The sequence below is a fragment of the Neolamprologus brichardi genome, chromosome 17 (genome assembly GCF_056152115.1).
Source record: "Neolamprologus brichardi isolate AB-2024 chromosome 17, ASM5615211v1, whole genome shotgun sequence".
NCBI classification, from domain to species: Eukaryota; Metazoa; Chordata; class Actinopteri; order Cichliformes; family Cichlidae; genus Neolamprologus; species Neolamprologus brichardi.
In genome coordinates, this window is record NC_142120.1 from 34,756,901 (window position 1) to 34,782,625 (window position 25,725).

At 41.0% G+C, this 25,725-nt stretch overlaps 1 protein-coding gene across 1 annotated transcript in view; it reads left to right on the forward strand.

Annotated features, from left to right (window-relative positions):
* The window catches only part of camk1da (calcium/calmodulin-dependent protein kinase 1Da), an 84,371-nt gene that overhangs the window by 42,918 nt on the left and 15,728 nt on the right, over nucleotides 1–25,725 (forward strand). Inside the window, exons 3-6 of the mRNA XM_087830372.1 lie at nucleotides 5,346–5,420; nucleotides 19,933–20,071; nucleotides 20,450–20,576; nucleotides 23,412–23,487. Coding sequence (XP_087686498.1) covers nucleotides 5,346–5,420; nucleotides 19,933–20,071; nucleotides 20,450–20,576; nucleotides 23,412–23,487 — 417 coding nt within the window. The remainder of the gene's footprint in view (nucleotides 1–5,345; nucleotides 5,421–19,932; nucleotides 20,072–20,449; nucleotides 20,577–23,411; nucleotides 23,488–25,725) is intronic.

Sequence of the window (25,725 nt, forward strand, 5' to 3'; positions counted from 1 at the left end):
TTTTTTGCCATCCATGCTTTAACATCACTAAGGCAGTCAAGCAGAGGTTGACTTGGGAGACTATCAGAATGACTAAAAGGTAAATAAAGCTGGCAGTCATCTGCATATAGATGGAATGACACTTTATGTTTTCGGAAAATCGCGCCAAGAGGCAAAAGGTACAGTGAAAACAATAATGGCCCAAGATGTCTGTGAAGGTTCTCAGTCATCCCCTATGTAGCCGGTGTATCAGAGAAACTCAGGAGAGTTTAAAGGACAAAGGACACTCTTTCGAGGATGCCAACGTTCACATTTTGGACAGAGAGGACAGATGGAAAGAGGAGTGAAAGAAGCCATCTATGTCCACTGTGGGCGACCATCTTTGAACAGAGGCGGTGGTTTACGACACCAACTGTCTGCCATCTATAATCCAGTTTTGAGATCCCTTCCCAGACGCCTTAACGCCCACTGACATCCCGGGCCATCTGACCTCAGGAAATCACATGATAGGGTGGGGCCAGGTTTCACAATGAGCTCATCCGAAACCCTGGCTGATTGTGACCAACACCCGCTTTCACACCTTGGCTCATGTGATTAGGTAGAGGATCATCAGGGGGTCCTTTGTCCCTCTTTGGGGGGACACTCCCACTGGGTTTAAATCTGGGATCTCTCAGTGACTCTCCACCATTTGACCCTTAGTACTGAAGAAGCTGCTCGGATGAGAGGTGAAACGTCTTCAAGCAACTCAAAGAAGTCCAGACGCTTTTCTTTCCAAGCTCCTTAGACCAATAATGGCCCAAGAATAGATCCCTGTGGCACACCCCAAAGCAGAGGGGCCACAGAGGCCGACCCCAACTTAACACAAAAGGTCCTATTTGAAAGATAGGACTTTAACCACAAAAGTGCCGAACCAGAAATTCCCACACGGTGCTGTAAGCGGGAGATCAGCAAATCGTGATCCACTGTGTCGAATGCAGCAGTCATGTCCAACAGGACCAGCACTGCATATTTACCATGGTCTGTCGCTATCAGAATGTCATTCATAACTTTTACGAGGGCTTTCTCCGTACCGTGAAATGGCTTATAGCCAGACTGAAAGATTTCCGACAATTGAGAGTCATTCAAATAGTCCATCAACTGAGTATAAACAATCCTTTCCAGAATCTTACTAAGAAAGGGAAGCTTAGAGATGGGTCTAAAATTTGATATGACTGAACTGTCTAAGCCTGGTTTCTTAAGTAAAGGATGTATGACTGCATGCTTAAACTCCTTACGTACTTGACCAGACAAAAGACTAGTATTAATAATAGTTCTATAGGAATATACCCAGAATACAACCAGTTGGCAGCTGTGGCCCTTCGAGCTCTGTTCATTGAAGACTTATTCAGACTCATTGCAGCTTGTTAGAGTATAGAAGTGCTTTATAAAAACCAGTCCATTTACTGTTGGAGTATAAAAGTGCTATAAAACAACCAGACCATTTATTATTAGAGTAAAAAGCACTATATAAAAACCAATCCATTTACCATTTATGGGAATTAGTTATACATGCACTGACCTCAGTGTTTAAAACTTACTGAGCATTCACTACAACAGTATATGTCAGAAAATGAGGAAAAGCACAAAAAGAAATTTGTGCTTCCCATTGCAAACTGTCAAAATAATCATTTCAAATGACATGGTTCTTTCAGCTGCTCACTTATTTCCCTAAGGGGTTGCTACAGAAGATGGATCCACATGCTGATTTAATACAGATTTTATAACGGATCCCCTTCCTAAAGCAACCCTCCTCGTCTGGGCTTGACACCAACACTAAGAGCATGCTGGTTTGTGACCGCCTTCGGCTGGCTTTGTTTCACCGCCTGGTCTGTTTCACCCTACAGACAAACAAGTGATCTCATAGTTACACAGAAAAATCAAAGTGCTGCAGCAATTATTATGCCATTAAATGCAATAACTTTGGTAATTTGGTTTCACTGTTAACATTAGAGAAAATGCAAATTGGATCCACGAGGCAGAGAGCAGACATCCATTTAGACAAATGAGTGTAATTTCAGTGCATGTTAGAGAGCATCAGTGAGCAGATTCTGTCTCAAGCAGCAGGGCAGAGACAACAATTTGGCTTTGGAGGGAAATCTGCTGGATCAGGTTATGGCAAGTTTCAGAGATTTTGGTGGCAGCAGACGGTGGAAAGAACTGTAAATCTGACCCCAAGCGCTAACAAAAGCATCATTTTGTTTTGTCAAATACTTATCTTCAGTAGCACAACTTTTCTTGCAAGCACCTCAGCGCATGAGCTTAGGCAAAATATGTCATTCACAGCAGCTTCTTTGAGTCCCACCTCTGAGTTTTTTTCCAGAGAAAACCACATGCACCATTTTACCTGCCATCAGACAGCTCAGACTTCTTAGCGTAGATCAACCGGTAAATGAACAGCCTTGCATATGCATCACAGACGACACACCAATCCATCTGTCATATTCGTGTCTCACATTTCAGTCTCCCCTAATTCATGAAAAAGACACTGAGATACCTAAAGTCTTCCACTTGTGACAGCAGCTTATTGCTGCCATAGAGTTGGCACTCCACCCTTCTCCAGCTGAGAATTATGGTCTCGGACTTTAAGGTGCCAATTCTCATTCTCTCTGCTTCACACACTTTGGCGAGCAGCCACAGAGCTGTATGTCTGATGAAGCGAACAGAATCACATCATCTACAAACAGCAAAGATGAGATCCTGAGACCACACTTGGCTATATCTAGAAATTCTGCCCATTGAAAGTTGTGAACATGAACAGAATCAATAACAAGCCCCAGCAGAGTCCACCACCCACAGGGGAGGGGATCCAACTTAAAGCCTTCAATATGAACCAAGCTCTCACTGGACCACATAGCCCATAGCAATGAGCCACGTACCCCATACTCCTGCTCAACAAGATCCCATGAGGGATGTAGTCAAATGCCTTCTCCAAGCCCGTGCTGATCTGGACAAAAAGCACAGATGCAATTATCTACTTAATTTTGTTTTAATCTCGTTTTTAAAAATATATTGATATATTTTAAAATATGTACAGATCTCACATCTCAAGGTGTCTTTTAACATCTGAATGAGCAATCTGGTCACCTGTCTCACTATCTTACTAACTCTGTTTTATAATCTGCTGTAAGATTCCTATATTTGCCTCTGATGCACGTCATGCTTTTTGCAGAAGAGAGATCAATTTCTTAGTGTCTATGTGCTAGGGATAGGGCACAATGCTTTGAAACTCACACTGCAGCAAACACAAACACACAAGCATGCAAACCTTGCTGTTCGTGACATTGCCAGAGAAAAATTAATTAATTAACGATCAAATGTTGAGTCTTTTGCACGTGTGGCAAACGTGGCTCTCACATCACCGTTGCGGGGATGTCGGCATGAAGGCGTGAGGAAGTGTTAATGTCGAAGAGGCCTGTGTCTGAATGACACAATCCTGTTATTTACCCAGTCTATGTGCAGCAGCAACAGGAGATACATGCAGGAGAAATCCGTGAATGAGAACAACTAACTGCCACACCAGGCATTTAATGCAAAAAGAGGGTTTTTCTGAATGCACTCCGGATCTGCTCTGCCATTACACTCAGGCTTTTCCTGTCAGCCGTTCATTATCCTTGACAGGGCACACACACACGCTCACACACACACACGCTCATGCACACATTACCCCTTTTCAACCAGTACTTGTATGAGCATGAGTCACGTCTCAGCTCTGTGATTCATACCTGCTGCCGCTGCGATCATACGGTCTTTAATAGGTGTTAGATGTTTACCTGCACACCTGCTGTGTGTGCCTCCGTGTGTATATGCCTGAGTTAGGCCAAGGGGGATTACCTCTGTTTACTGTGCAAAAGATGATTAACCTGCAACCACGCACACAAAATTAGTCGTGTTTCCACTAGGCACGGCATATTAGGATAACAAACAGACAGCTACACACTGACAAACACACAAACACACACGGAAGAAGGGAAACACCCCATCATGTTGCTGTAACCATGGAGAAATCAGCAGAGAAGCAAAAAAAATGAGCAGAAATTGTGATGAGAAAGTGTGAAGAGGTTTTGGTTGAAATAGATTGTTGGTTCGATTTTTGTGAAAAGTTTGTGCTGGCATCAGAGTAAAATAACTTTTTCTTGATTTTTGCAATGACAAAAGAATCTAAATTCAAGGTACAATTGCTATTTATTTTTCTGGAGTCGTGTACACCACAGTCTTCACTGGTTGCTGCGAGTATGGATGAGGCAGAGAAAACATGGTAGCTGCCTTGCTGGGATTAGTTAGGGTTGTGACAAACATGCACACTGTATAAAGTTAGATATAAATTGTTTAACGCCCTATAATTCAGTGTGATTCTTGTTGGTTTAATACCTTTTCAGTAAATCTCTTCAGTAAGGTCCAACCAAACCCCCTTTGCCTTCAGCTGTATTTTTTTCTGTACCTTAGTTAGTTAGTTAGTTAGTGGCAAATCGCAACTCAAGGCACCTCAAGGCACTTTATTTTGTAAGGTAAAGACCTTAAAGTCATACAAACAAAACCCCAACAATTTGACAACCTCCTGTGAGAAGGCACTTGGCAACAGTGGGAAGGAAAAACTCCCTTTTAACAGGAAAAAAACCTCAGACAGAACCAGGCTAAAGGAAGAGCAGCCATCTGCTGTAGCCGGTTGTGGATGAGGGGAGGAAAGAAGAAGAAATTAAGTAATTCCAGTTTTTAATACTTACAGCCAACTACATTTCAGAAGAAGACAAGAAAACACTTCGTGTTAAATGACTACAGGCCTTTGTTGGGATTGTAATATATAGAATTATGGCAGTACAAAAGGTAAAAGTGGGTCTAACCCTGTACTAGTAAGATGTAACTAATGGTTACCAGCATGTGTATGTTCATATTCAACATATATACACAATATATATTATCTATTATAGTATTTTGCAAGGATGTCAAAATCATCTTAATATATGAAAAATAAGTTTCAACAACTATTTAACATGACTAAAAGCTGAATTTTCTATAATCAGTACTGAGAAATCAGGAACTTTACTGTCATTTAATTGCCTTTCTATGACTTTATTACTTTGCGATAGTATAGATGGCATGTGGGAGGCTCATTAAAACTCATTGTTTAATTCAATCAGTAGCTTCAGAGCAGCTAAGAAATGGATCGTGAGGTGACACTTTTTTGTTGGTTGAGACATCAAGTGTTAACAATGTACAACTCAGAATATTAAGGTGCACAAAAGACAGTTGGAGCATTAATCTGGATTGTGACTGTGGGAGAAACTTTAAAAAAACAAATCTTTACTGATTGCTTTGTCTTTGTTTTGCAGGATCAAGCATGAGAACATTGTGGCACTGGAAGACATCTACGAGAGCCCCGACCACCTCTACTTGATTATGCAGCTGTGAGTCAATGTTCTTTTTCTTCTTCTGTTGTCGTCATTGTGTTTAGGACATTGTGTTCGACAATGTGACTGATGGGAACAGAGACCCCCAAATCACCCACATCTCCCTGGAAGACCATTTCATTTAGTGACTGCAAGCTCTGCTCTGTCACATAATGGGACTCGTCAGCCTGTAAAAGCTGTTGTGTAATATATTTGTGGGTGTGTTTGTGGGGGCGGGGCTGGGGTTTGTTATTTAATATTGTATTAGTAGGGTAGAAATTAAATAAAGAAGACATATTATTTCTTTAAGACAAAGCTGGTGCTACAAAAGTAATATCAAATTATAGAGGACATAAGCCATCCTATTGTGAAATTTTAGCCTACAAATGAGTACATTTTAAATATTAGTTATAGTTTATATGTTAAATCTTTCTCGAGTGGGTCAGATTTTATTCTGGCAGATATTTTTCTTATAGCGAGGGACAAGAATACAAATTCTTTGTTGTTCTGTTTTTGATTGTTATTAATAATAATTTAATGTTTCAGATGTCGGAGTGCGTATTTCTTATTTGCTTCTGACTTAAATTGTTGCTAATTTACAGAGTGTTTTCAAATTCTCACACTTTACCTCTCGTTCTTCTGTCCACCCACCCATCACATAGACGCACAAAAAACACACAAAGCCCACCAGTCCTCCCACATGCACGCACACACAGACACACGTACTCAAAGCCCACCACACCGCTATGAGGCTTCTATTACATCATCTGATGTACATCTCTGCTTTGATGGTCAGCGCTAGAGGAAAAGGTTCACCCACAGGTGTCCCACTAACCTCCTCTTCAAGGTTAGAGCTGCTTACATAAGGAGTTGGTTTGGAAGTTTGGCATTCGGGCTGGAAACAAATCAGTCAAGTTCAGGTGGAAGTCAGAGCCGTGGTTTACACAACAGTGGCTGTTTATTGCCGATGCCAGTGGATTATCTGCTCTACCGCATGTGTTTGGGTGGTTGTGTTTCTGTGCCAACTCGCGGCAATACAGGAAACGATTTTGAGGTCTTTAACTTATGAATGAGCTCATAAGTTAAAGCTAATATTTAACCTACCTATGACAGCTAGCAGATAATCCACTCACTTATTTGGTGGCAAGCCATTGTGTTTATGACATTTTGCACCCTGTTGGAATTCTTGGATAAAAAAGGCTCTCAAGGTGTTGATCCAGCCCGTTCTCACTCCCGAGGTGTAATATACTGACGATTTCAAGATAGGGGGTATTTTCTATTTCTAGATAGTAGATAGGGGGCAGGGTTTAATAAGAATATTTTCTTCTTCCTGCTCCTTTTCACACATGGTTGTAGTGTTTTTGATAGAAAGTGTGGTTTGTTTGATTTTTTTTGTACCAAGTGTGAAATAAATAAATAAATGAAATGAAATAAATGAAAATAAAAATGAAATTTCTCAAGTCCCGAGGCGTTTCTGAGGAACGCAAAAGGTGACCTTCCACGCTCTCATGCTACGCGCTGGGTGATGGATGACATCCAGTAGAATGACGCTCCCACGGTAATACACATTCCAGCCATGTATTCCAGCCCTAACCATAACCTTATCCCCAGCTTTAACCAGCACTTTAATGATGTTAGATAGTGTTTTTCAAAGCGATTTAAGTAAAACAAACTTACATGTGTAGATTCATTCCAAATGGTTCTCATGTTTCCTAATTTTTTTGATCTCGTAATATAGGGACGTGTTGGATGCCCGGAAACGTAATATCCCGACAATTTGTCACCTAGTGTAAAATGTTATGCTGTGGGAGTGAGACCGTGCAAATGTACCTCTATCAGCTTTCTCATAGTCAAAAAAAATTATTAGACGATCAATTAAACTAAGATTTGAGCATGAATGAGGTTATTTTGGCTGGACAATAAGCCTGGTTTTAAAAGAAAGAAATGTTAATATGTAGATTAAAGAAGAATTTGGATTAAATTCTGTCAAAGCCTCGTAGTATACTACAGATCCTATTACTGTGGACAACTGATAAATTGTCAGCAGTTTTACCAACTCTTTAATATGGGGCTAAGTGAACTTGGTGAGGTTACTGTGACATAGTTAAGTCAGACCTGATCTAGTAATGGAAGTTTGAACTGACATCAACGATATTTAATGGTATTTATGTTCAGCAGCAGGCAGAGTTGTACATACAACCTTGGCATTTTCCATCCAGGTCAAAACCATTTGTATGAGAATAATCCTGCACAGCAGCTATAGACGCTCATTATTAACCATCACATCCACATACTGCATATAACTCAATGTGTCATAGCAACTTGGGATGCAATTATTAATGCTAAGGGAGTAGTATGATATTTATTTATTACCCTGTACTGCTCTTGTTACCCTTAAACAGACTAATTTTAATACAGGTTCATTTTAAGAGCTGTCCCTTTTTAAAATAGCCTCGACTTACTAAGCTGCTTACAAATGGAATAAGCTCCAAAAAGTATGAAACTACCAGCCTTTTTTTAAAGTAAAACAGTTTTAGGTTTGCAGATCCTTCAGTCATTTATCTGTCAAGTTTGTCCCAAACATTTTCTCCTTGAAAAAAGATCTCAATTTTAATGGCTTTTTACAATCTTATTTTAAAAAAATGTTTTAAGAAATGCAACATTACATGTCTAAAAACAGATGTTAGAGACGTTGAAATGCAATATTGATATTACCATTACTAGCAAAAAGCTGCCCTACAGGTGGTTTTTGCTTTTTCTAGTTCTTCATTCTGTATTTATTCACAAGGGGAACAAAATTCCTTTGTGGATACAAATTTTGGTGACTGCTAAGTATAGGCAACGTACATTATGACATGTGAAACAAATGCAAACGGACCACATAGCATCAAATTTGATGAATACAAAAATCTAAAGAACTGGAATAATACATGATTTTTTAAAAACATATAAATGTGTGTGTCGATGTTCATGTAAAGTTTAGCTCAGATTGGCCCACCCAAAAAGAAGTTATGTACACGTACACACACACACACACACATAGATTGTTAAATAGTTCCATGCAATCATTATAGTTAGATTAATATTACCAGTAGTAGTAATAATAAGCTACAGCTAAAGCATTAAATCGCCATAAAGTCAGCACTCACTTAGTAATATTAGATTATGAAGTGTTTCAAATTAGCTAAATTAAGCTAAAAATGTAGAAGCAGAAACTTTACTTGTAGTGTACTAAGCAAAGATTCCTGTCAACATTGCTGTAAAATTTGTAAATTTGTTATCTACATTTGCTTAGTTACTTTTCCAAGGTTGTACCTAATCTCTAGGTCCGAGGTAGCTAAGATGCCAATGTGTTGATGGCAAGATAAATGGATGACTTTCCAGACATAACAAACACAGATTAACTACGTCTGGGCAGCGCTTTTTTCCTCCTCACTCCATTCTGATGACAAATTAAGAAACACAGTTTCCTTAAGCTTTTACGTCACTTAAAATCCGTCTGTTGGCCAGATTCCAGTCAAAGGTCTTAACTGTGGTTAAGCTGTTAACCTACAATCTTAACATTTTGATTAAATCTCCTGTTGTCATGGATAAACCAGTTAACAGAGCTGACTGCTGTTTGGTAAAGAAGCACGTTATTATCGCTGAGTGCTCTCACTTGGTCTAGCAGTGACTGTGGTTAAAGTTAAGGTTAAGAATCAAAGGCAAGATTTTTTTTCTACTTTGACTAACATAGGTTTCAAAATTCAGTAGTTCATTAACCAAAAGACGTTGGCTGTACCTGCTGTTTTATTTCTTTGAGAAAAAGAACAGTAACAAGAAAGACCGGTCTCTGATGTCTCCCTCTAACCCTCCATCCCTTTTCCTCTCCTCTTTCACACCATCTGCTTTTTTTTTTTATTTCATTGCTTTCCTTCTCTTTATATCTTCCTCCTGCTCACTATTTTTCCAGGTACAATCTGCTTGAACACAGGTCAGCTTCAAACATGGTTAAATGCTTAACCCTCTTTGAATATATAACAAATTGGACATATGGGTAACTTACATATTAATTTGCAAACAATATGTACATGTTTTATAGGAAGCCAAACAGACAGACTGAAACGGGTTGAAGGACTATTATCTCTTGTGTTTAGGAGATATTAATCTACCCTACAGTATAAGAGGCTCAAAATAAATAAATAAAATTGTTTCCTCACAAGGAAGTAATATTGAGTAATATTTTTGGTGTTGAAAAGAGATGGCATGAAGAAACTAACGAAGAAGCTGTCTTTGTTTTGTAATGAGCTTCCCAACCCCCCGACCGTGGTTCAGGGGGTTGGGAAGCGTATCTGTAACCGGAAGGTCACAGGTCGATCCCCGGGCTCTCTGTCCTGGTCGTTGTATCCTTGGTCAAGACACTTCACCCACCGCCTACTGGTGTTGACCAGAGGGGCCGATGGCGCGATATGGCAGCCTCGCCTCTGTCAGTCTGCCCCAGGGCAGCTGTAGCTACAACCGTAGCTGCCTCCACCAGTGTGTGAATGAATAGTGGCATTGTAAAGCGCTTTGGGTGCCTTGAAAAGCGCTATATAAATCCAATCCATTATTATTATACTATTGCAAGGGGTAGCACAGTGGCATGGCGGTTCTCAGAGCTAAAATTGCCCAAAATTGCCCATAGTTTGGATAGAAACAAAATGTGCCCAAAGTGATTATTTGTACATGTGCTGAACTAATTATTTCAGTGTGTCAGTTGTAGTTATGATGCCCAGATGTATTATGAATTTGTCATAATATAAAAGGCAATGTGAAAGGATCAAAAGCTAGAGTAGCTCAGAATCCTTTTTGATCTAGCATCAGCATTGCATGCTGTCCTTCTCCAAGCAAAACACAGAACTGCAGCTTCATCTCTGCATCTATTTTAACCCTGTGCAGCTGTGTCCAACTGTTCTTGTAAATGGTGACTGAAAAGCTGCGTTTTCCCAGAGCACCAACTCAACAGTGCTTCTGCAAAGTGAAGCTTGGCAATAGCTGCATTTCTACTGATCATTACAGTACTAATTAACCTCATTTGTATTCAGTGGTGTGCTGGTTTTCTTATTCAGTAATCAGAAACCACATTTACAAACAAGGATTTTTGCAGATTTCTCATGTAATTGCAGTATGGCAGATCAATGCAGTCTGACAGAATTTCCTTCATTCCTGTTCATCATAGCTTGTCTTACGTAACCTTGACCGCAGGGAGGCAATCAACCCATGCTGCTATGAAAATCGATGCAACCGAGTGCAATGTGGGCTTTATATTGATGCTGTTTGTGCTGTGAATTGCATATCAGTAAAAAATAAATAAATAAAAGAACTGGCTTTCAATGAATCCAAACAAAGTAGCACCTGGGATTCTTAATACTGTTTTCTATATTCCTTTGGAATAATAATAATAATAATGGATTGCATTTATATAGCGCTTTTCGAGACCCCTCAAAGCACTTTACAATTCCACTATTCATTCACTCTCACATTCACACACTGGTGAAGGCAGCTACAGTTGTAGCCACAGCTGCCCTGGGGCAGACTGACAGAGGCGAGGCTGCCATATCGCGCCATTGGCCCCTCTGGCCAACACCAGTAGGTGGTAGGTGAAGTGTCTTGCCCAAGGACACAACAACCGAGATTGTCCGAGCCGGGGCTCGAACCGGCAACCTTCCGATTACAAGAGGAACACTCTTGAGCCACGATCGCCCCAGGAATAGCATCATCTTTTTCAATTTCTTCTATTGAGCTTGTGGGAAGCTTGTAATCAGCAGGACTCGACAGAAGCAGACAACTTTTTTTGTCAGTATTCATCATTTTAAGCCTTTGTTTGTTGTGGATTGTCCACTGACAGTTGGGTTGTTGGCTGTATTTCACTTCTTCAGTTCATTTGTACAGTTTGGATGTGTTCAGATGAGACTGAAGCAACATTAGAACATGGCTCTTGGTCTTGTTACAAGATAATACACTGAGGACTGATTGGGGGGTGACAAACAGGAGAAATGAGGTAAAGACGAACGTAACGTCTCGTAGACCGAGAGCAATTAGGGAATCTGGAGTACTGACAGGAAGCAAAACTAACACAGCAAACAACAGAAAACTAACCTCTAATGTAAAACAGAAACAGTAACCAAAAGTAACACTGACCTGAGTTTTTAAAAAACCTAACAAGAAGTCAGGGAACAACGAGGGAGCAATATTTATCACTAGAATAAAGAAAATGCAGGGACCTTAGAAACCTTGCAAAGGGAATTAAAATATGTGTCTCAGCCTCAAACTACCCAAAACTAAGAATCAAAACACCACAAACCTGAAAAACAGAAAAGCCTCAAATAGAGGACTATTTAAAAAACCCCAAAATAGTACAAAGGCTGTGATACCTGTGAGTCGAAAGCTGAGGCTTCAGACAACACTAAATCCTCAGGCTTTTTTCTACTCTAAGTAAGATGTCACTGACAGAGGATATCTTTAATATAGTCATCTCAGGTTCACAGCGACTGAGGGGCAGCTACTGAGAAGAAAGTTGGATTAAAGGGAGGGGAAAGGGAACTAAAATAACTGGTTTCAGACAGAGGATTAACTCAGGGGGGCTGCACCAAGTCCCGGTGTGAGATAAGTAAGGATTAGTTGACCTGTGAGTCATGCAAAGCTGCTCGATTAAAGAATAAAAATCTGGAGTTGGAAAAGAGCAGAATAGCTTTCCGTTCAGTCGGGGCTCTTCCAAAAGTCTTGAAACATTGCAATTAGTCCTGAGTTGACCACCGTATTGATTTTTTGTGGTCTTTTCTTACGGTTGTATTGTTGCGCAGAAAATGTGTTTCCAAAGTTAAATTACAAGTCAGCTATAATTAGTATTTTAAAAAGTTGATGTTAAAGATCCAACTTGATCCATTTATAGAAGCATTTGCCTGATTAGAGCTCTTCTATGTTCTACAGTATGATACTCTTCTCTCTCTACTTACACTTCTTATACGCTAGCTTCACCTAAAGACCTAATCAGATTAGTTATTTGGGTCTTTAAAGGATTTAATTCAGTTGTATTTACACAGCAACAAATCACAACAGTCACTTAAAGGTGCTTTACATTGTAAGGTAAAGATCCGAGAGGGAGGGGCTGTCATCTGCCACGATATATATATATATATTCACATGTGTGTGTGTGTGTTTGTGTGTGTGTGTGTTCTCTGAACAAGAAACAGAAACATTTTCTCCTAAAGTCTGAATAAATGCCACAATAAGACCTTATTTTTGTGCTGTTGCTTAATAGCTGTCTCGCTGTGTTAATCAGGTTGTGTTTATACAGATATAATCTAATTAGGGTAATTGTTGTGTTTGCATGATATTTTAGACAAATAATCTCAGTTAAGTGTTCACGTGAAAAAACAAGCTTGAGATCAAAGACAGCAGAGTGGGGGTGTAAATGCAGGAGTGGGGTTTCCTCCCTACATTTCAGCTAATGAGGCAGCGGTCAGATCTCTGTCTCTCTGCTGTGATGAGCAGAAAATGAGGCTTGCCGTCGTCAGCGACGCACAGCCATCGTCCGGTGAGAGTAATAGCACTGCCTGCTTGTAAACACATCAGCTGACAGAGGAGAGATGAATGAGGCACAGTGACGTGACAAGCGGGCTGACTGTTGCAACATTTACTTGTGTAAATGTTCTTGCATCGTAAGCAAGGATGCCATGATTCCACCCTACAGCCCTGCACTACATTGCAGTGCGCCAGCCCAGTGCGGCAGAGGTGTGGCTAATGCACACCAATATGAGGCTGGATTAGAAAAAATACATTATAGGTGACCTTGTTAAAGGTGGCTATAGTCATAGCCAGTCATAGTCACTCCTTTCATCCCTTTTAAACACAGGGATCTCTCCATCATTACACCATGACAGCTTAGGTATCCTGTGGCGTTTTCCTCAGAAGAAACCTAATATCACCGAACAGGACGTGGCAGGCTGCCAAGAGAAGGCAATGAAGCTTCTTCCACGGAATTCAATTTTCTGCACGTATTAAGGATCGTACAGTGTGTTAAATGAATTTATTTATCAAGACAGTCTTATATATTGACAGTCTTCATTTGCCCTAAAACCAGCTTTTCAGATGAAACTCGCTGCTTGTTTGTTTAAAATATAGGAAATCTATAATTTATTGTCCAGGCTATGCAAGTACATGTTAACAAAGTTAGAGCACAATTGTGACACATTGCAGACAAGGTGAGGTGAAAGCTATTTAACCTGTTTGATGCACGTGTCTAAGCATGGCAGGCAAAGATATCAGTGGGGTTACACATCATTACTTGGAACTCCGAGCATCAGTCAGAACTTTAAGAATAAAATGAGAGCAAAAAACCGGATGCATTGATTTGCAGATGGACCCGTGCATCAGCGTCCAGCATGCCTGTTCAATAATTCATTGAAACAAAACGAAGTGTGGGTTCTTTTGTTCTTTTTGTAGTCACAGCAGTGTTGCAGTGTGTAATTGTGGCTTGACATCATCAAACATCACACAGATGGATGCAGATAGATTAGATGGATGTGAAGACACAAAATTAAGATAAAAAGTATTTCATTTTAGATTATTTGCTGTTAAGGATTACAGAGCTCCTAGGAACCACTCGTTCAATCTTATTATGTCTCATAATATTTTGTTTGTAATAACAGGGAAATTTGATTAGAGGGGGTTATATAATATCAAGTAGCTATATAATTGTGTGTTTTCCCCAAATAAAGGTAAAGTACTTTTCAGCTGCTCCCTTATTTCCCAAGGGGTCATCACAGCAGATGGATCTGCATAATTTACTCCGGATGCCCTTCCTGATACAATCTTCCCATTCATCCATGCTTGGGACTGGCACTAGGAGTACACCAGCTTGTGGACCCCTCATGCTGGGTGTTTTGTCTCATCCCGGTCTTCACTAGCAAATAAAATGGCCAGAATATCATCATTAGATATAAACTTAGTGAGCAGATTTAGGTAACTGTGTGCATGTTTAAAAGGTGTTTTGGGTTGAGTAAGATATGACACATAGGTCTATTAGAGATGAGAGAGAATGCTAATACTCATATATGGGTGGTGAGTACATAGCATAAGGTCATCTAAATTTTTAAGATTGTCTTACCTTCTACAGAGATAAATAGGAGCTCAGCTGGGTTACCAAGGTGGGGCGATACAGGTGAAGAGCGGGCAGGCAGGCTTTGAGCTGGTGAGTTCCTTCCTTTACAAGATTCACCGGCTCAATGCAATGGAGTGATGCTGGTGTCATCCACAGGCAAGAGTGACTTGAGCAGACAGATTTTCAAGGCAGATTCCAGGCACGAATAACTTTGAGACAAGGAATTAACCGTGGGAGTTTGTCACCGTAGCAGCGATGACTTTCTGGCGAAGAACAGTGCACTTTTTTGACCAGATATATTCTTCGTTTGGGATGTAGTTTGGGAGGTAGAGCAGGTCATCTACTAATCAGAAGGTTGGTGGTTTGGAGGTTTCCCTGGCTGCTCCAGTCTATATTCAAAGCACCTTGGGCAAGATACTGAATGTGAATGTAGATGTCAGATAGAAAGCTCTTAGGCATAGACAAATATAACGTAAGAACCAGTCTATTTACCATTGCTTCATACCTGAAACTGACCAGTTTGGTCAGAACTCCTGCACGCTGGGCTGATGTGGGAATGCCAGGTCCAACCAGCAACTTCACCTGAGAGTGAAGAGTTAACCACCTGAGAGAAAGTTAACCAAACCCAGCCCAACCTACCAAATTATGACAATTCCACATACATGCTTTGTACTCTTGATTAGAGAAGACTGTCACCATACCATTGGCACCAGGATCATAGTGGACCACTGCAATGGCATCATCACATCCTCTGCTGCCCTCCTCCTCTTACTAGAGTTCTTATAAAGGCTCCAGCCAGAGATATCAGGTGCTGTCATGGTACAATTAATTTCTTTGGTCACAATGACACAAAAACTTTGTACCAAAACACTGTTCAAAAACATTTCCAAGCAGGTTAGGCCCCTGCAGTTTCTTTTCAGTTTAACAACACTGAGACTTCCATATGGAGGAATCCAGACTGCTGACATGTAGGTGAATGAGGACCCAAATGCATACTCACAGGCAGTCAGGATTAACATTAAGCTCATCTCTAATTTATTAAAGCTCAAATAAAACAGGAAGTTAAAAAAGCAAGCCAACAGCTAACAGAGACAGAGACAGAGGCTGTATCCCAATTCAGGGTCTGCAGCCTTAAAGGCCGCATTTTAAGGCCGATTACGTCACAGCGACGCGACGAAGGCTGTCCCAATTCGAAGGCTGCTCGAAATGCGGCCTTCAAATGCGTCCTTCATTTCCCTGAATTTTAAGGACGTGGCGGTGTAGACTTCGTGGCCCAACATATCCCAGAATGCATAGCGCGGTGGTGGGTGTGGATAATTTATAATAAAAAAAAACGGTGGATGAGGGGCGCCCGAAGAGTAACTTTGTAAACTAAGTACTGAATATTATGTCACTTATTTATGTGCAAATGTTTAATAACGAAGAACATTAAAACATTACTGTTGGCCACATGTCGGCAAAGTTATGTGACATTAGTGACGTTTGTACTAACTTGGTTTTAAAGCCTTTACTTTAAAATATACGCCGTTCAATAGCTGAGCTTAATCAGAGAATGATCAAAGCTCATGTAGAAACAAACGAACAAATGAACAAAAGATTTTCTCCTTCATTTCTGTCAAACAAAGCTGTATGAAACGTTTCCAGCTGTTAGTATCATGGTTGCTAGGCAACCTAGGCAGCACAACGGAGGCTAGACCGTCCCATTTCACAAGCCTCACACTTCCGGCCTTAGCGGTCTTTAAGTACGCGGCCCTTGAGGATGTTGAGGCTGCGTACTTTAAGGCTGCAGACCCTGAATTGGGATACAGCCTGAGACTGAGGCACAAAACATGGGGAACATATTTCTCTCCTGTCCTGGGAGAGTACTCAGCAAATGCCATGCTGATTCACATTATGGAGTAGTACTCTATGATTCTGCTTTTAACTGCTGATCACATTTCTTTACTGTGGAATTAAAGTCATTTAAAATCATTTGTAGCTATCATCAAAGACATAAATCTTTGCAGCTGCAGAATTCTTGCCTGAAATGAAAAAACAGGGTGTTTGACAAGTCTTCCCCTGCTGACAGTGACGGATGTCGGGGGCTGTGCCCTGGGTGGGGACACCTGCTTTAGTGGAGCCATGGTCACATGAGGCTGGGAGTATGATGCTTGAAGCTGATAATCAAACAGCAGCTGGTGGTGCAGATTATGTCTTTTGTTGTTGTTGTTGATTTTTTAGATGAAATACTGTAGGCTAAACCCATATCCAGCACAGCGTGGAGCATTGTTGACATCGGGATCTTTGATCTCCCGAATTTTGCAATTATATATATCAAATGAGAAATGATGAATGCGGGTAATTTGGCAGACATTATTCTGGTGTTTGTGTTTTGATTTTGGTCTGTTTGTGCTCTCCTTTCACTGCATTTCTGCATTTCCTTTTCACTGTGTGTGCTTATACGCATGTGTGTATTGTGTATGTGCGTATATGGTCCTGCCCTTGTATCTGTACGTGTGTGACTGTGCGTGTGTGTTCTTGTGTGGGAGCTCCTGTCTGATTGCCATGGTCTTCTTACGCAAACACTTATGCAACAATGCAGCCTGGTGGCTGATCTCCGTTGTATCGTGTGTGTGTGTGTGTGTGTGTGTGTGTGTGTGTGTATTCAGCCCTTTTTTGTCATGCCCAGGCATTGCGCTCTCTAAAACTGAACAAGTCGCTGTCCTCTTTGAGGAGAGAAAAATTGGTTTAGTGGTTCTTTTAGATTTTTTTACGTCGTCAGTGTGAACTGTATGCTCGAATCTGATCTCTGTGTGTGTGGACATGTTTGCCCTTGTTCTGTCATATGTACACATTCCTGGCCATGGGTGTGTTTCTATATATGAAGGGTATATTTATTTTTGTCATTTTTATTCATGTTATGGAACGGCTGTGTGCAGACAGGAATAGGACCCAAGGTGCAGACAATCGGAGGCAAAACTTGAACTCAAAACAGCTTTAATTCTAAACTCAAATATAACATAACTGGAAATATCAAAATAAACTTACACTGGAAGACTGACAGAACACACAGCTAGATAAACGGTAGATCGCGACACAGACACAGAGAAACACAGGGCTTAAATACACAGAGGGAGCAATCAGGGAATGGGTAACAGGAGGGAAACACAGCTGGGGCAAATCAGGCCTAACGAGACAAGTGGAAGCAAAACCAGATACATTAACATCAGACAAGGACCTTCAAAATAAAACAGGAAACATGACACAGACTGAACTAAAGACACAGACTAACACGCGCGCACTGCAACAGAGGGAACAGAGGTCGTGTCCAAATTCATGGGCTGCATCCCCCTGAGGCCGCATTTGTAGACCGATTACGTCACAGCGACGCGCCGAAGGCTGTCCAAATTCGTAGACTGCTCGAAATGCGGCCTTCAAATGCGTCCTTCATTTCCCTGAATTTTAAGGACGTGGCGGTGTAGACTTCTTGGCCCACCATATCCCAGAATTCATAGCGCGGCCCAGCCAAGCTCCAGTTTCCGGCAATGGCGGCCGCTACTAAGTTTTAAAATTACTCTTATTAATCTTTCTGGGCCACAAAATAAACTTTAAACATATTTTCAGGCGAGAATGTGGGTTAGCTCGTTGATAATTAAAAATGAACACAAAAACGGAGAACGATTTCGGGGTCCATTTTCGATTTTCGTGCCGTGGCGCTGACAACCGGAAATACTCTGAATTAAGGGCGGGAGTAGATCGAGAAGGCTAGACCGTCCAATTCCATAGCCGTTTACTTCCGGCCTACCCGACCTCCTGAGGACCCGGCCCACGTAGACCGCGAAGGCCGTGTCCTCAGGAGGATGCAGCCCATGAATTTGGACACGACCAGAGACGTGGGACCAGGACAGACACAGACACTGACTGGACACGGGGATACAGCAGACAGGGGAGACAGCAATGAAATGAGAAATGAGAAATGATAAATAATATAATAAACTCAAAAACCCTGTGTCAACGACCCAGGCATCCTAACAGTTTGTGTGTAAATCAAAGCATACTGTATAAGGCGTTCTACTTCTATCATGTTTTTGTGCTCATTCTTTAACACTGTGACAATCGGTCCAAACCCCAACTTGTATCTTAGCTGCTCTGTTACTACGGCTCTGCTTGTTACTGTACAGGCACAAAAGCTAAATATGAATTAACACGAGGAGGTTGTTCATCATAAATTCCTGTAGACTAGTTGTAGACAGTTATATATTTGTGTAACTTTTCTTGCTCGTGTAACAATAGTAATGTTACATGAGCCTGAACTATTAATGTATTCTATCACTGCTAATGTTGCTGGGGCAATTAAGATGGTCCTCTCCAGCAGGGGGAGCTATGTGTCTGTTAACTAAGTGGAGGGCTGTTCTCACCTGCATAAACCGCATGTTGTGTATCCCTGGACAAGTTGTTTCATGTGCTCTCGAGTCATAAAAGTTAACACTAACTGTTGAAAGAATTTGCCCGGAGCGGAGAAATTTGCCTTTTACTTCCTAAATGTTTTTCTTGGGTCACAAATGAGGTTTTTTCTCCGACTGCTGACAGTGTGAGCTGCATTGCAAATATTTCAGAACCTTTTGATCACTTTGATGGGAGACGTTTTTTTTCCCCTCACTGAATACTTACACACTGTCTTCTGTCCTTCTCTTATAATCTTTTCTCAAAATTGAGCTGCCCTATATTCATGGAATCTGATGTGCCGCTCACATTTTGGGACGAGAAAAACAAATGAAGTGGAATTATCCTTTCTGTAAGATTGAGGCTCATCTTTAATCATCTACTACTGCAGTAATATCGCACGTCACAAACGCACAAATTCACACACATTAGTCCTTTTTGTCTCCTCTTGCTCTTACGTCTTTCCCCCCACTGCTCCACTGTGACATTTTAATTTAAGCTTTTTCTTTGGCTTCCGCTGCAGTGAAAGGAAAAGAAAGTAGGATAAAGATTAAAGAATATTCTTGAAATATTATAAAACTCTGAGAGTTGCAGTGCAATCGTGGAGAAGTTAGAAAATATTTAAGTCAGTGGTGAATGTTTATGAAGGAAGAAATGAAAGGATTCGCTGTATTTAAAGGACGGTTTGCCAACTTTTAGCACATCTTCAAAAGAAATGTGTATATATTACAATTATGAAGCTGCAGGGAAAATCAGTGTGTGTGTGTGTGTGTGTGTGTGTGTGTGTGTGTGTGTGTGTGTGTGTGTGAGCTGGCACATGGCTCACCATTTCCACAAACTCTTGGCTGGGAAGCTGTACTGCTCATAAATTACCAAAAATATCAACCCAGCAAATCCCCCCCAGCCTGCTACCAGATACTGCTGTGTGTGTGTTTGTGTGTGTAAGGTCTTCTTCTTCCCACATGCACCCTTTGTCCTGTCCTGCAGGGTGTCTGGCGGCGAGCTGTTCGACCGAATCGTGGAAAAGGGATTCTACACGGAGAAAGACGCAAGCACGCTGATCCGGCAAGTCCTGGACGCCGTTAACTACCTGCACAGGATGGGAATTGTGCACCGAGACCTGAAGGTAACACACTCAAACACACACACACACATTCCCTGCTTCTTCACTGAAGTCTTACCCCACATACACACAAACACTCACTCTCCCATTCCACACTTTAAATCCACACAAGTGCTTCATTCTCACTTGACAGCCTGTGATTTACTGCTGCAATAAGGGCAGCAGCTCGACACATGCAGTGCATTGTGGGTGAGTGTAGTGTGTGTCAGCTGTTTGAAGCAATGGATTGGTCAGAGTCACCTCCATTAACCAGGACTGTGTAAAATGAGCAATAAGGTTGTCTGTCTATTAACTGCCTGAGACATTAAACAAAGTGACAGTGTTTGTAATCCAAAATTTCTTTCTTTCTTCCTTCCTTCCTTCCTTCTTTCCTTCCTTCAGCCAGAGAACCTGTTGTATTTTAATCCTCAAGACGAGTCCAAGATTATGATCAGTGACTTTGGTCTTTCAAAGATGGAGGGCAGCGGTGACGTCATGTCAACTGCCTGTGGCACGCCAGGATATGTGGGTAAGCCGGTCGCACCGTCACCGCCTGTCCTCAACGTTCCTATTTCTTTCCTCTTAAAATCACAGTTTATCCCCTCTGTTAGTGCTGTAACTGTTTTTGGTCGTTAGAAGACATACAAGAAAATAACCAGTGTTAGCTAACATTAGCCAGAACCAAACAAAGGGACTTTTATTTGTTTTTGGAGATAAAAAAAATCTATTGTGGTTTCATCTGACAACTGTGAGCTAACACTAGCTTACCTGTTTACACAGATAAATTGCAACTTGTCTAAAGTCGCAAAATGCCGTAACGAGAGATGAAGGTCCAGTTCATCCAGACCTTCAAATCACTTCTGGCATTACACACTAACGACTGCACACAAAAAAAGAGAGTTTTTCACGAAAAAAACCCCAAACTATTCACACCCCATGATTCAGTGGCTTGTGGAAGCATCTTTAGCAGCAATAACTTGAAGTAATTGTCTTTTGTATGACTTTTATCTGTCTCTCACATAATTGTGGAGGGATTTAGGTCCTATTTTCTTTATAAAGTTGCTTCATTTCAGTGAAGTTTATAGGCATTCATTTATGCTTGGCTCTATTAAGGTCCCATCACAGCATTTCAGTCAGGTTGAGGTCTGGACTTTTAGCCACTGCTACACCTTGATTCTGTTCTTTTTCAGCCATTCTGTTGCTTCTGTGCTTGGGATCATCATGACTTCATTTTTCTTGGACAGATGGCCTCACATTTGACTCATGAATCCTTTGATAAACACAGTAGTTTATGGTCGACACAATAGCTGCAAGGCGTCAAGGTCCTGTGGCTGCCAAACAAGCCCAAATCATTACTCATCCACCACCCTGCTTGAGAGTTGTTATGACGCGTTCGTGCCATATTTGGTTTTCTCTCAACCTGGCAACGTGTCATGTTCAAAGATCCTCACTTTGGTGTGGACATTGTTCCACAGTCTGGTTTGTTCAAATGGAGCCTTACATACCGAACATGTGCTGCCATTTTTCGAGAGAAGAGGCTGTTTCCTGACAAGTCATTCTTGTTCATTCGTTTTCTAAATGCCCTGTTAGGCCTGTAGAGTCTAAGCTGTAGCTCTTTGGGTTCGTTCGACCCTCTCCGAGCATTACAAAGTTTGACCTAGTTCGACTAGTTTGATTTAGCGGTTTCTGTGATGATTCCTGTGAGCCAACAAACACGTGTTAAATTAAATGAGCACATGTTGTTCCCATCTGACGCCGTTTACACTTCCTGCATCATCTCTTTTCTTCCCATGTCATCTGGAGCGACGCGTGTTTGTGCTCTTCACACACCCCAGTCATGCTTATCACTGAGACAGACAGTCGTGCTCTGTATCATATTATATCTCATTTTTGTGTGAATCTCTGTGTGCAGTGTGCTTAATCTGCTTGTGTGTGAGCATTTCTTTGATTGCATGCTACAGGAGACAGACGTTCGGCGACACACATTTGCATGTTGCAAAAGTCGTATAAGTCGCACAAACAGATCATTTCCCACTATTCACACAGAAAGGTGCATAAATGTTGAATCGTTTTTGTTGCAGGGCAGCTTTACTAAATCCAGATGTGTGTCAGGTTCTCAGTCGTCCGTGTCATGGTGGACTAAAGTGCTTGAGTCGAAGCCACTCGCAGAACTGGAGTGGCCTTTTACATGAGTTGGGAAATATCTTCAAGAACCTGAAAGAACTCCAGCTGTCTTTGGCTCAAGCGCTTCAAAGCACCCAGCTGTTCTTCAGGTTTTTTTTGGGTACTATCTTTAAAGAGTCAGTTCACATTCTCACCCAGTCAGCAAAAAATTTGCATAATTTTACTTTGAATGGTCAGAACTTTGCATCAATTCCTCTCATCCGTGAGAGGAACTCCTGCAGTTTTTCCACTCAAGGTGCTTTGTGTGAAAATACAATCAAAGAAGGTGACAATTTACAACTGCGTCTGAATGAAAGACTCAGTTCTTGCTGTTATTTTTTCATTTTCTCATTATGATAACTTTCAACTGTCAAATTTGCTTCTTCCAGCAAAAATAAAAGTCACGCTTGGAAATAGGACATAGCCAAAGACCCACTACGGGGTTAATTAAGTGATTTACTATTAAGAAATTACACATTATGATTGTACCCTGATACCGACTCTGGACTTAGTGAGCTGCAGACACGGTGATCTCAGTGGGTAAAAATGCTCCAGTTCTGCATCCAGAAAACCCAGAACAGACACACACAATGAGTCAGATTAGACTAAAATGTAAGCACTCAGATTCAACACAAGTGTGCAAAGTTTATATTTTGACTCAGATATGACTGGTGTTCCTTCTGTGTGTATGTGTGTGAGCATGCCAAATCTATTTCGAGAGCCTTGTGTGTATATGTGAGGTGATATTACGGCGACCTCACTGTCATCAGTAATTTGCTCTGTCCAAGGTCTTCGGTAATGAGCTGCAGAGAAAGGTTGGGCCTGGAAAGCATCCCTTACCGACACCAGCAGCAGAGAAAATGGGTCTGAAGCTAACTAGAAGAGCTAGTTGGAGCTAGTTGCACCATGTATTTCTGCACCTATGAGAATCTGTACCTCCTGCAGAATATTTCCCACCGTGCAGCGAACTGGCATGTGATTTTAATTTCAACAGACATGAGGTGTCTGCATATTTTCTCTGTACTCAGTCTCATTAAACAGCCCCTTTTTCATATAAAAATCACACCACAGTTGTTACTGGACCTCAAGCTGTAAAGTAAAAACACACTGTGGTTAGGTTTACCACCAAACTGAGGTCGTTTCAAAGCCGGTTTTCTCTCTAACCCCACTGTGTCTGCTTGTTTCTCTCTCTCTCTATCAGCTCCAGAGGTTCTCGCCCAGAAGCCGTATAGTAAAGCGGTCGACTGCTGGTCCATTGGAGTGATCGCCTACATCTTGTAAGTACCAATTAAACTTCTTTATATTCCACTGTACAGGAAGCAGTTTCCATCAATCACCATGACTGACATCACCAGAAAGCACATAAGCTCCATTAGCACCAGGTCATGGTCACGGTGGGAAATCTGAATTCTTGATGCCTTATTTATCGTTAAGGTTGTGATAACCAGAGATGGGCCGCGTTACTGTAATCCGATTACTTTTTCAAGTAACGAGTAAAGTAAGGGATTACTATTGCAAAAACGGTAATTAGATTACCGTTACTTTCCCGTAGGAACGCTGCGTTACTGCGTTACTAAAACCGTGATTTTTTTGCGAGAGTGTCTCATGACAGTGACGTAAGCGAGTGCGACGTTCGTGACAACAGCTGTGTGCAGATCAACGATGGATAATATATCGAGTGCAGAGAGAGTATGAGCGTGCAGCGTTTAAAGCGTGGAAGTACTGACCTTACTTTGAGTTTGATTCCATAAAAAGTGACAAAAACATTAGTGTCCGGTGTGCGTGGGAAGAAAACTTCTTTTTACAGCGAAAAAAACCCCTAAACTTCCAAGCAAGCACCGAGTAGCTACGATGTAATGAGAAACTCACAGAGAAACTCGCGGATTCTTCCACTGAATCTGCACACCTGCACCAGGGTAAACCTCCGCCTGCCTCACTCCTGCTTTACAGGTGAAAATAGAGCAAAAGGACCGCTAGTCTATGACTTTATTTATTTTCTGCTGTGTTTTACTTGCATCTATTTGAAAGAGTGAGTGTAAACACACACACAAAAAAATATATATTTTATGTGCTGGAATGTGCAGAAAATAGGTTTAAATGTTAAACAAATTTCTTCCAGTCAGAGAATGTTGCATATAATTAATTTTTTGCTTGATGCATAAAGTTAAAAGATTAAAACTAATAAAACAAGTTTTAAAAAGAGACTTTTCCATTTGATTACATTTGTATGATGGATTATGCAGAAAAAGTAGAATTGGGCTGAAAGATCTATCGCTTTATCACCTATTCAGGTTGTAAATCGTGTTTTTAAAAAGTAACTAAGTAACTAAGTAATTAATTACTTTTGAAAATAAGTAATCAGTAAAGTAACGGGATTACTTTTTGGGGGAAGTAATCAGTAATTAGTTACTGATTACTTTTTCAAGTAACTTGACCAACACTGATAACCGTGTTCATTGCCAGAAATGCGGCCAAGTCAATCAGCTAAATACATTCACAGGTTTGCGTTGCATTGAGTCACATGACTGCTAACCATTAGCTTGTCCATCCGTTGTATACACGTAACGCTGTAGGGTGAATTCATTTTTTTTTATGAAAAAAAACTTGCAGATGAAACTATGAACCAGTTAGGAAATTGTTAACTAAAGTCATAAAACCAGTAAGAAGTAGGGTCGTTTTCTCATAGATTTCTATACAATGAGACCAGAGAAGTTGTCGCCCCTAGAGGCCATGCAGTCTTTAAAATAACTGAAATAACACGTGTCTAGACACAGGTATGAAGCAGTTTTAGGTTATTGTAATAGTGTTTAATTAGTGTGTTATTTACACCTTTGGTTTTCCTCCTGTGACATATTTTTATCAAATCTTCCATCAAACCTATCAAATCTCTGTGTAGCTATTAAAGTCATTTTACAAGTTCCCTTGGATGTAATCTTTGTAATTAAATAGAATGAAGGTCTTTATAACAGCACAACAAAACAGCCATTTTCATACTAGTAGTTTTCTAATCATCAGCTGGGCTATGGAGACCTGGCTCGGCCATGTATGAATCACGAAATTGAAAACACCTTAACTGGAAAATCTGTTTATAAACATGCATTCCATTCACATCACATTCAGGCTCATTAAACGGATCTCCATCTAGCCTTTGTCGCCCTTCTCATTCACGTAGTCATGAGTAACTGCTCTGCAGTGAATACAAAAGCCAGGCACACGCAGTGACTCACTGTACCTTAGCCCCTGCACACACACAAAACCACTGTGTCAGTTGTAATGTTTTCCGACTACAAACACACAACCCTGGCTAGTTTGTGAATGTTTGTCATGTACTATCAGCTGCTCCCACACACTGGAGATCTGCTGCATGGCCTTGTAAGGACTTGAGGCTTTGGACGAGATTTCCTTTTCATTTTCTTGTTTTTCACCAGTGTTGGTGAACAATGGAAACCATGTTTGTGTGCTCAGACTGCAATCTTGTTGTTGAGAACGCCACTGTTGGAGTTATTTTAAGGTGT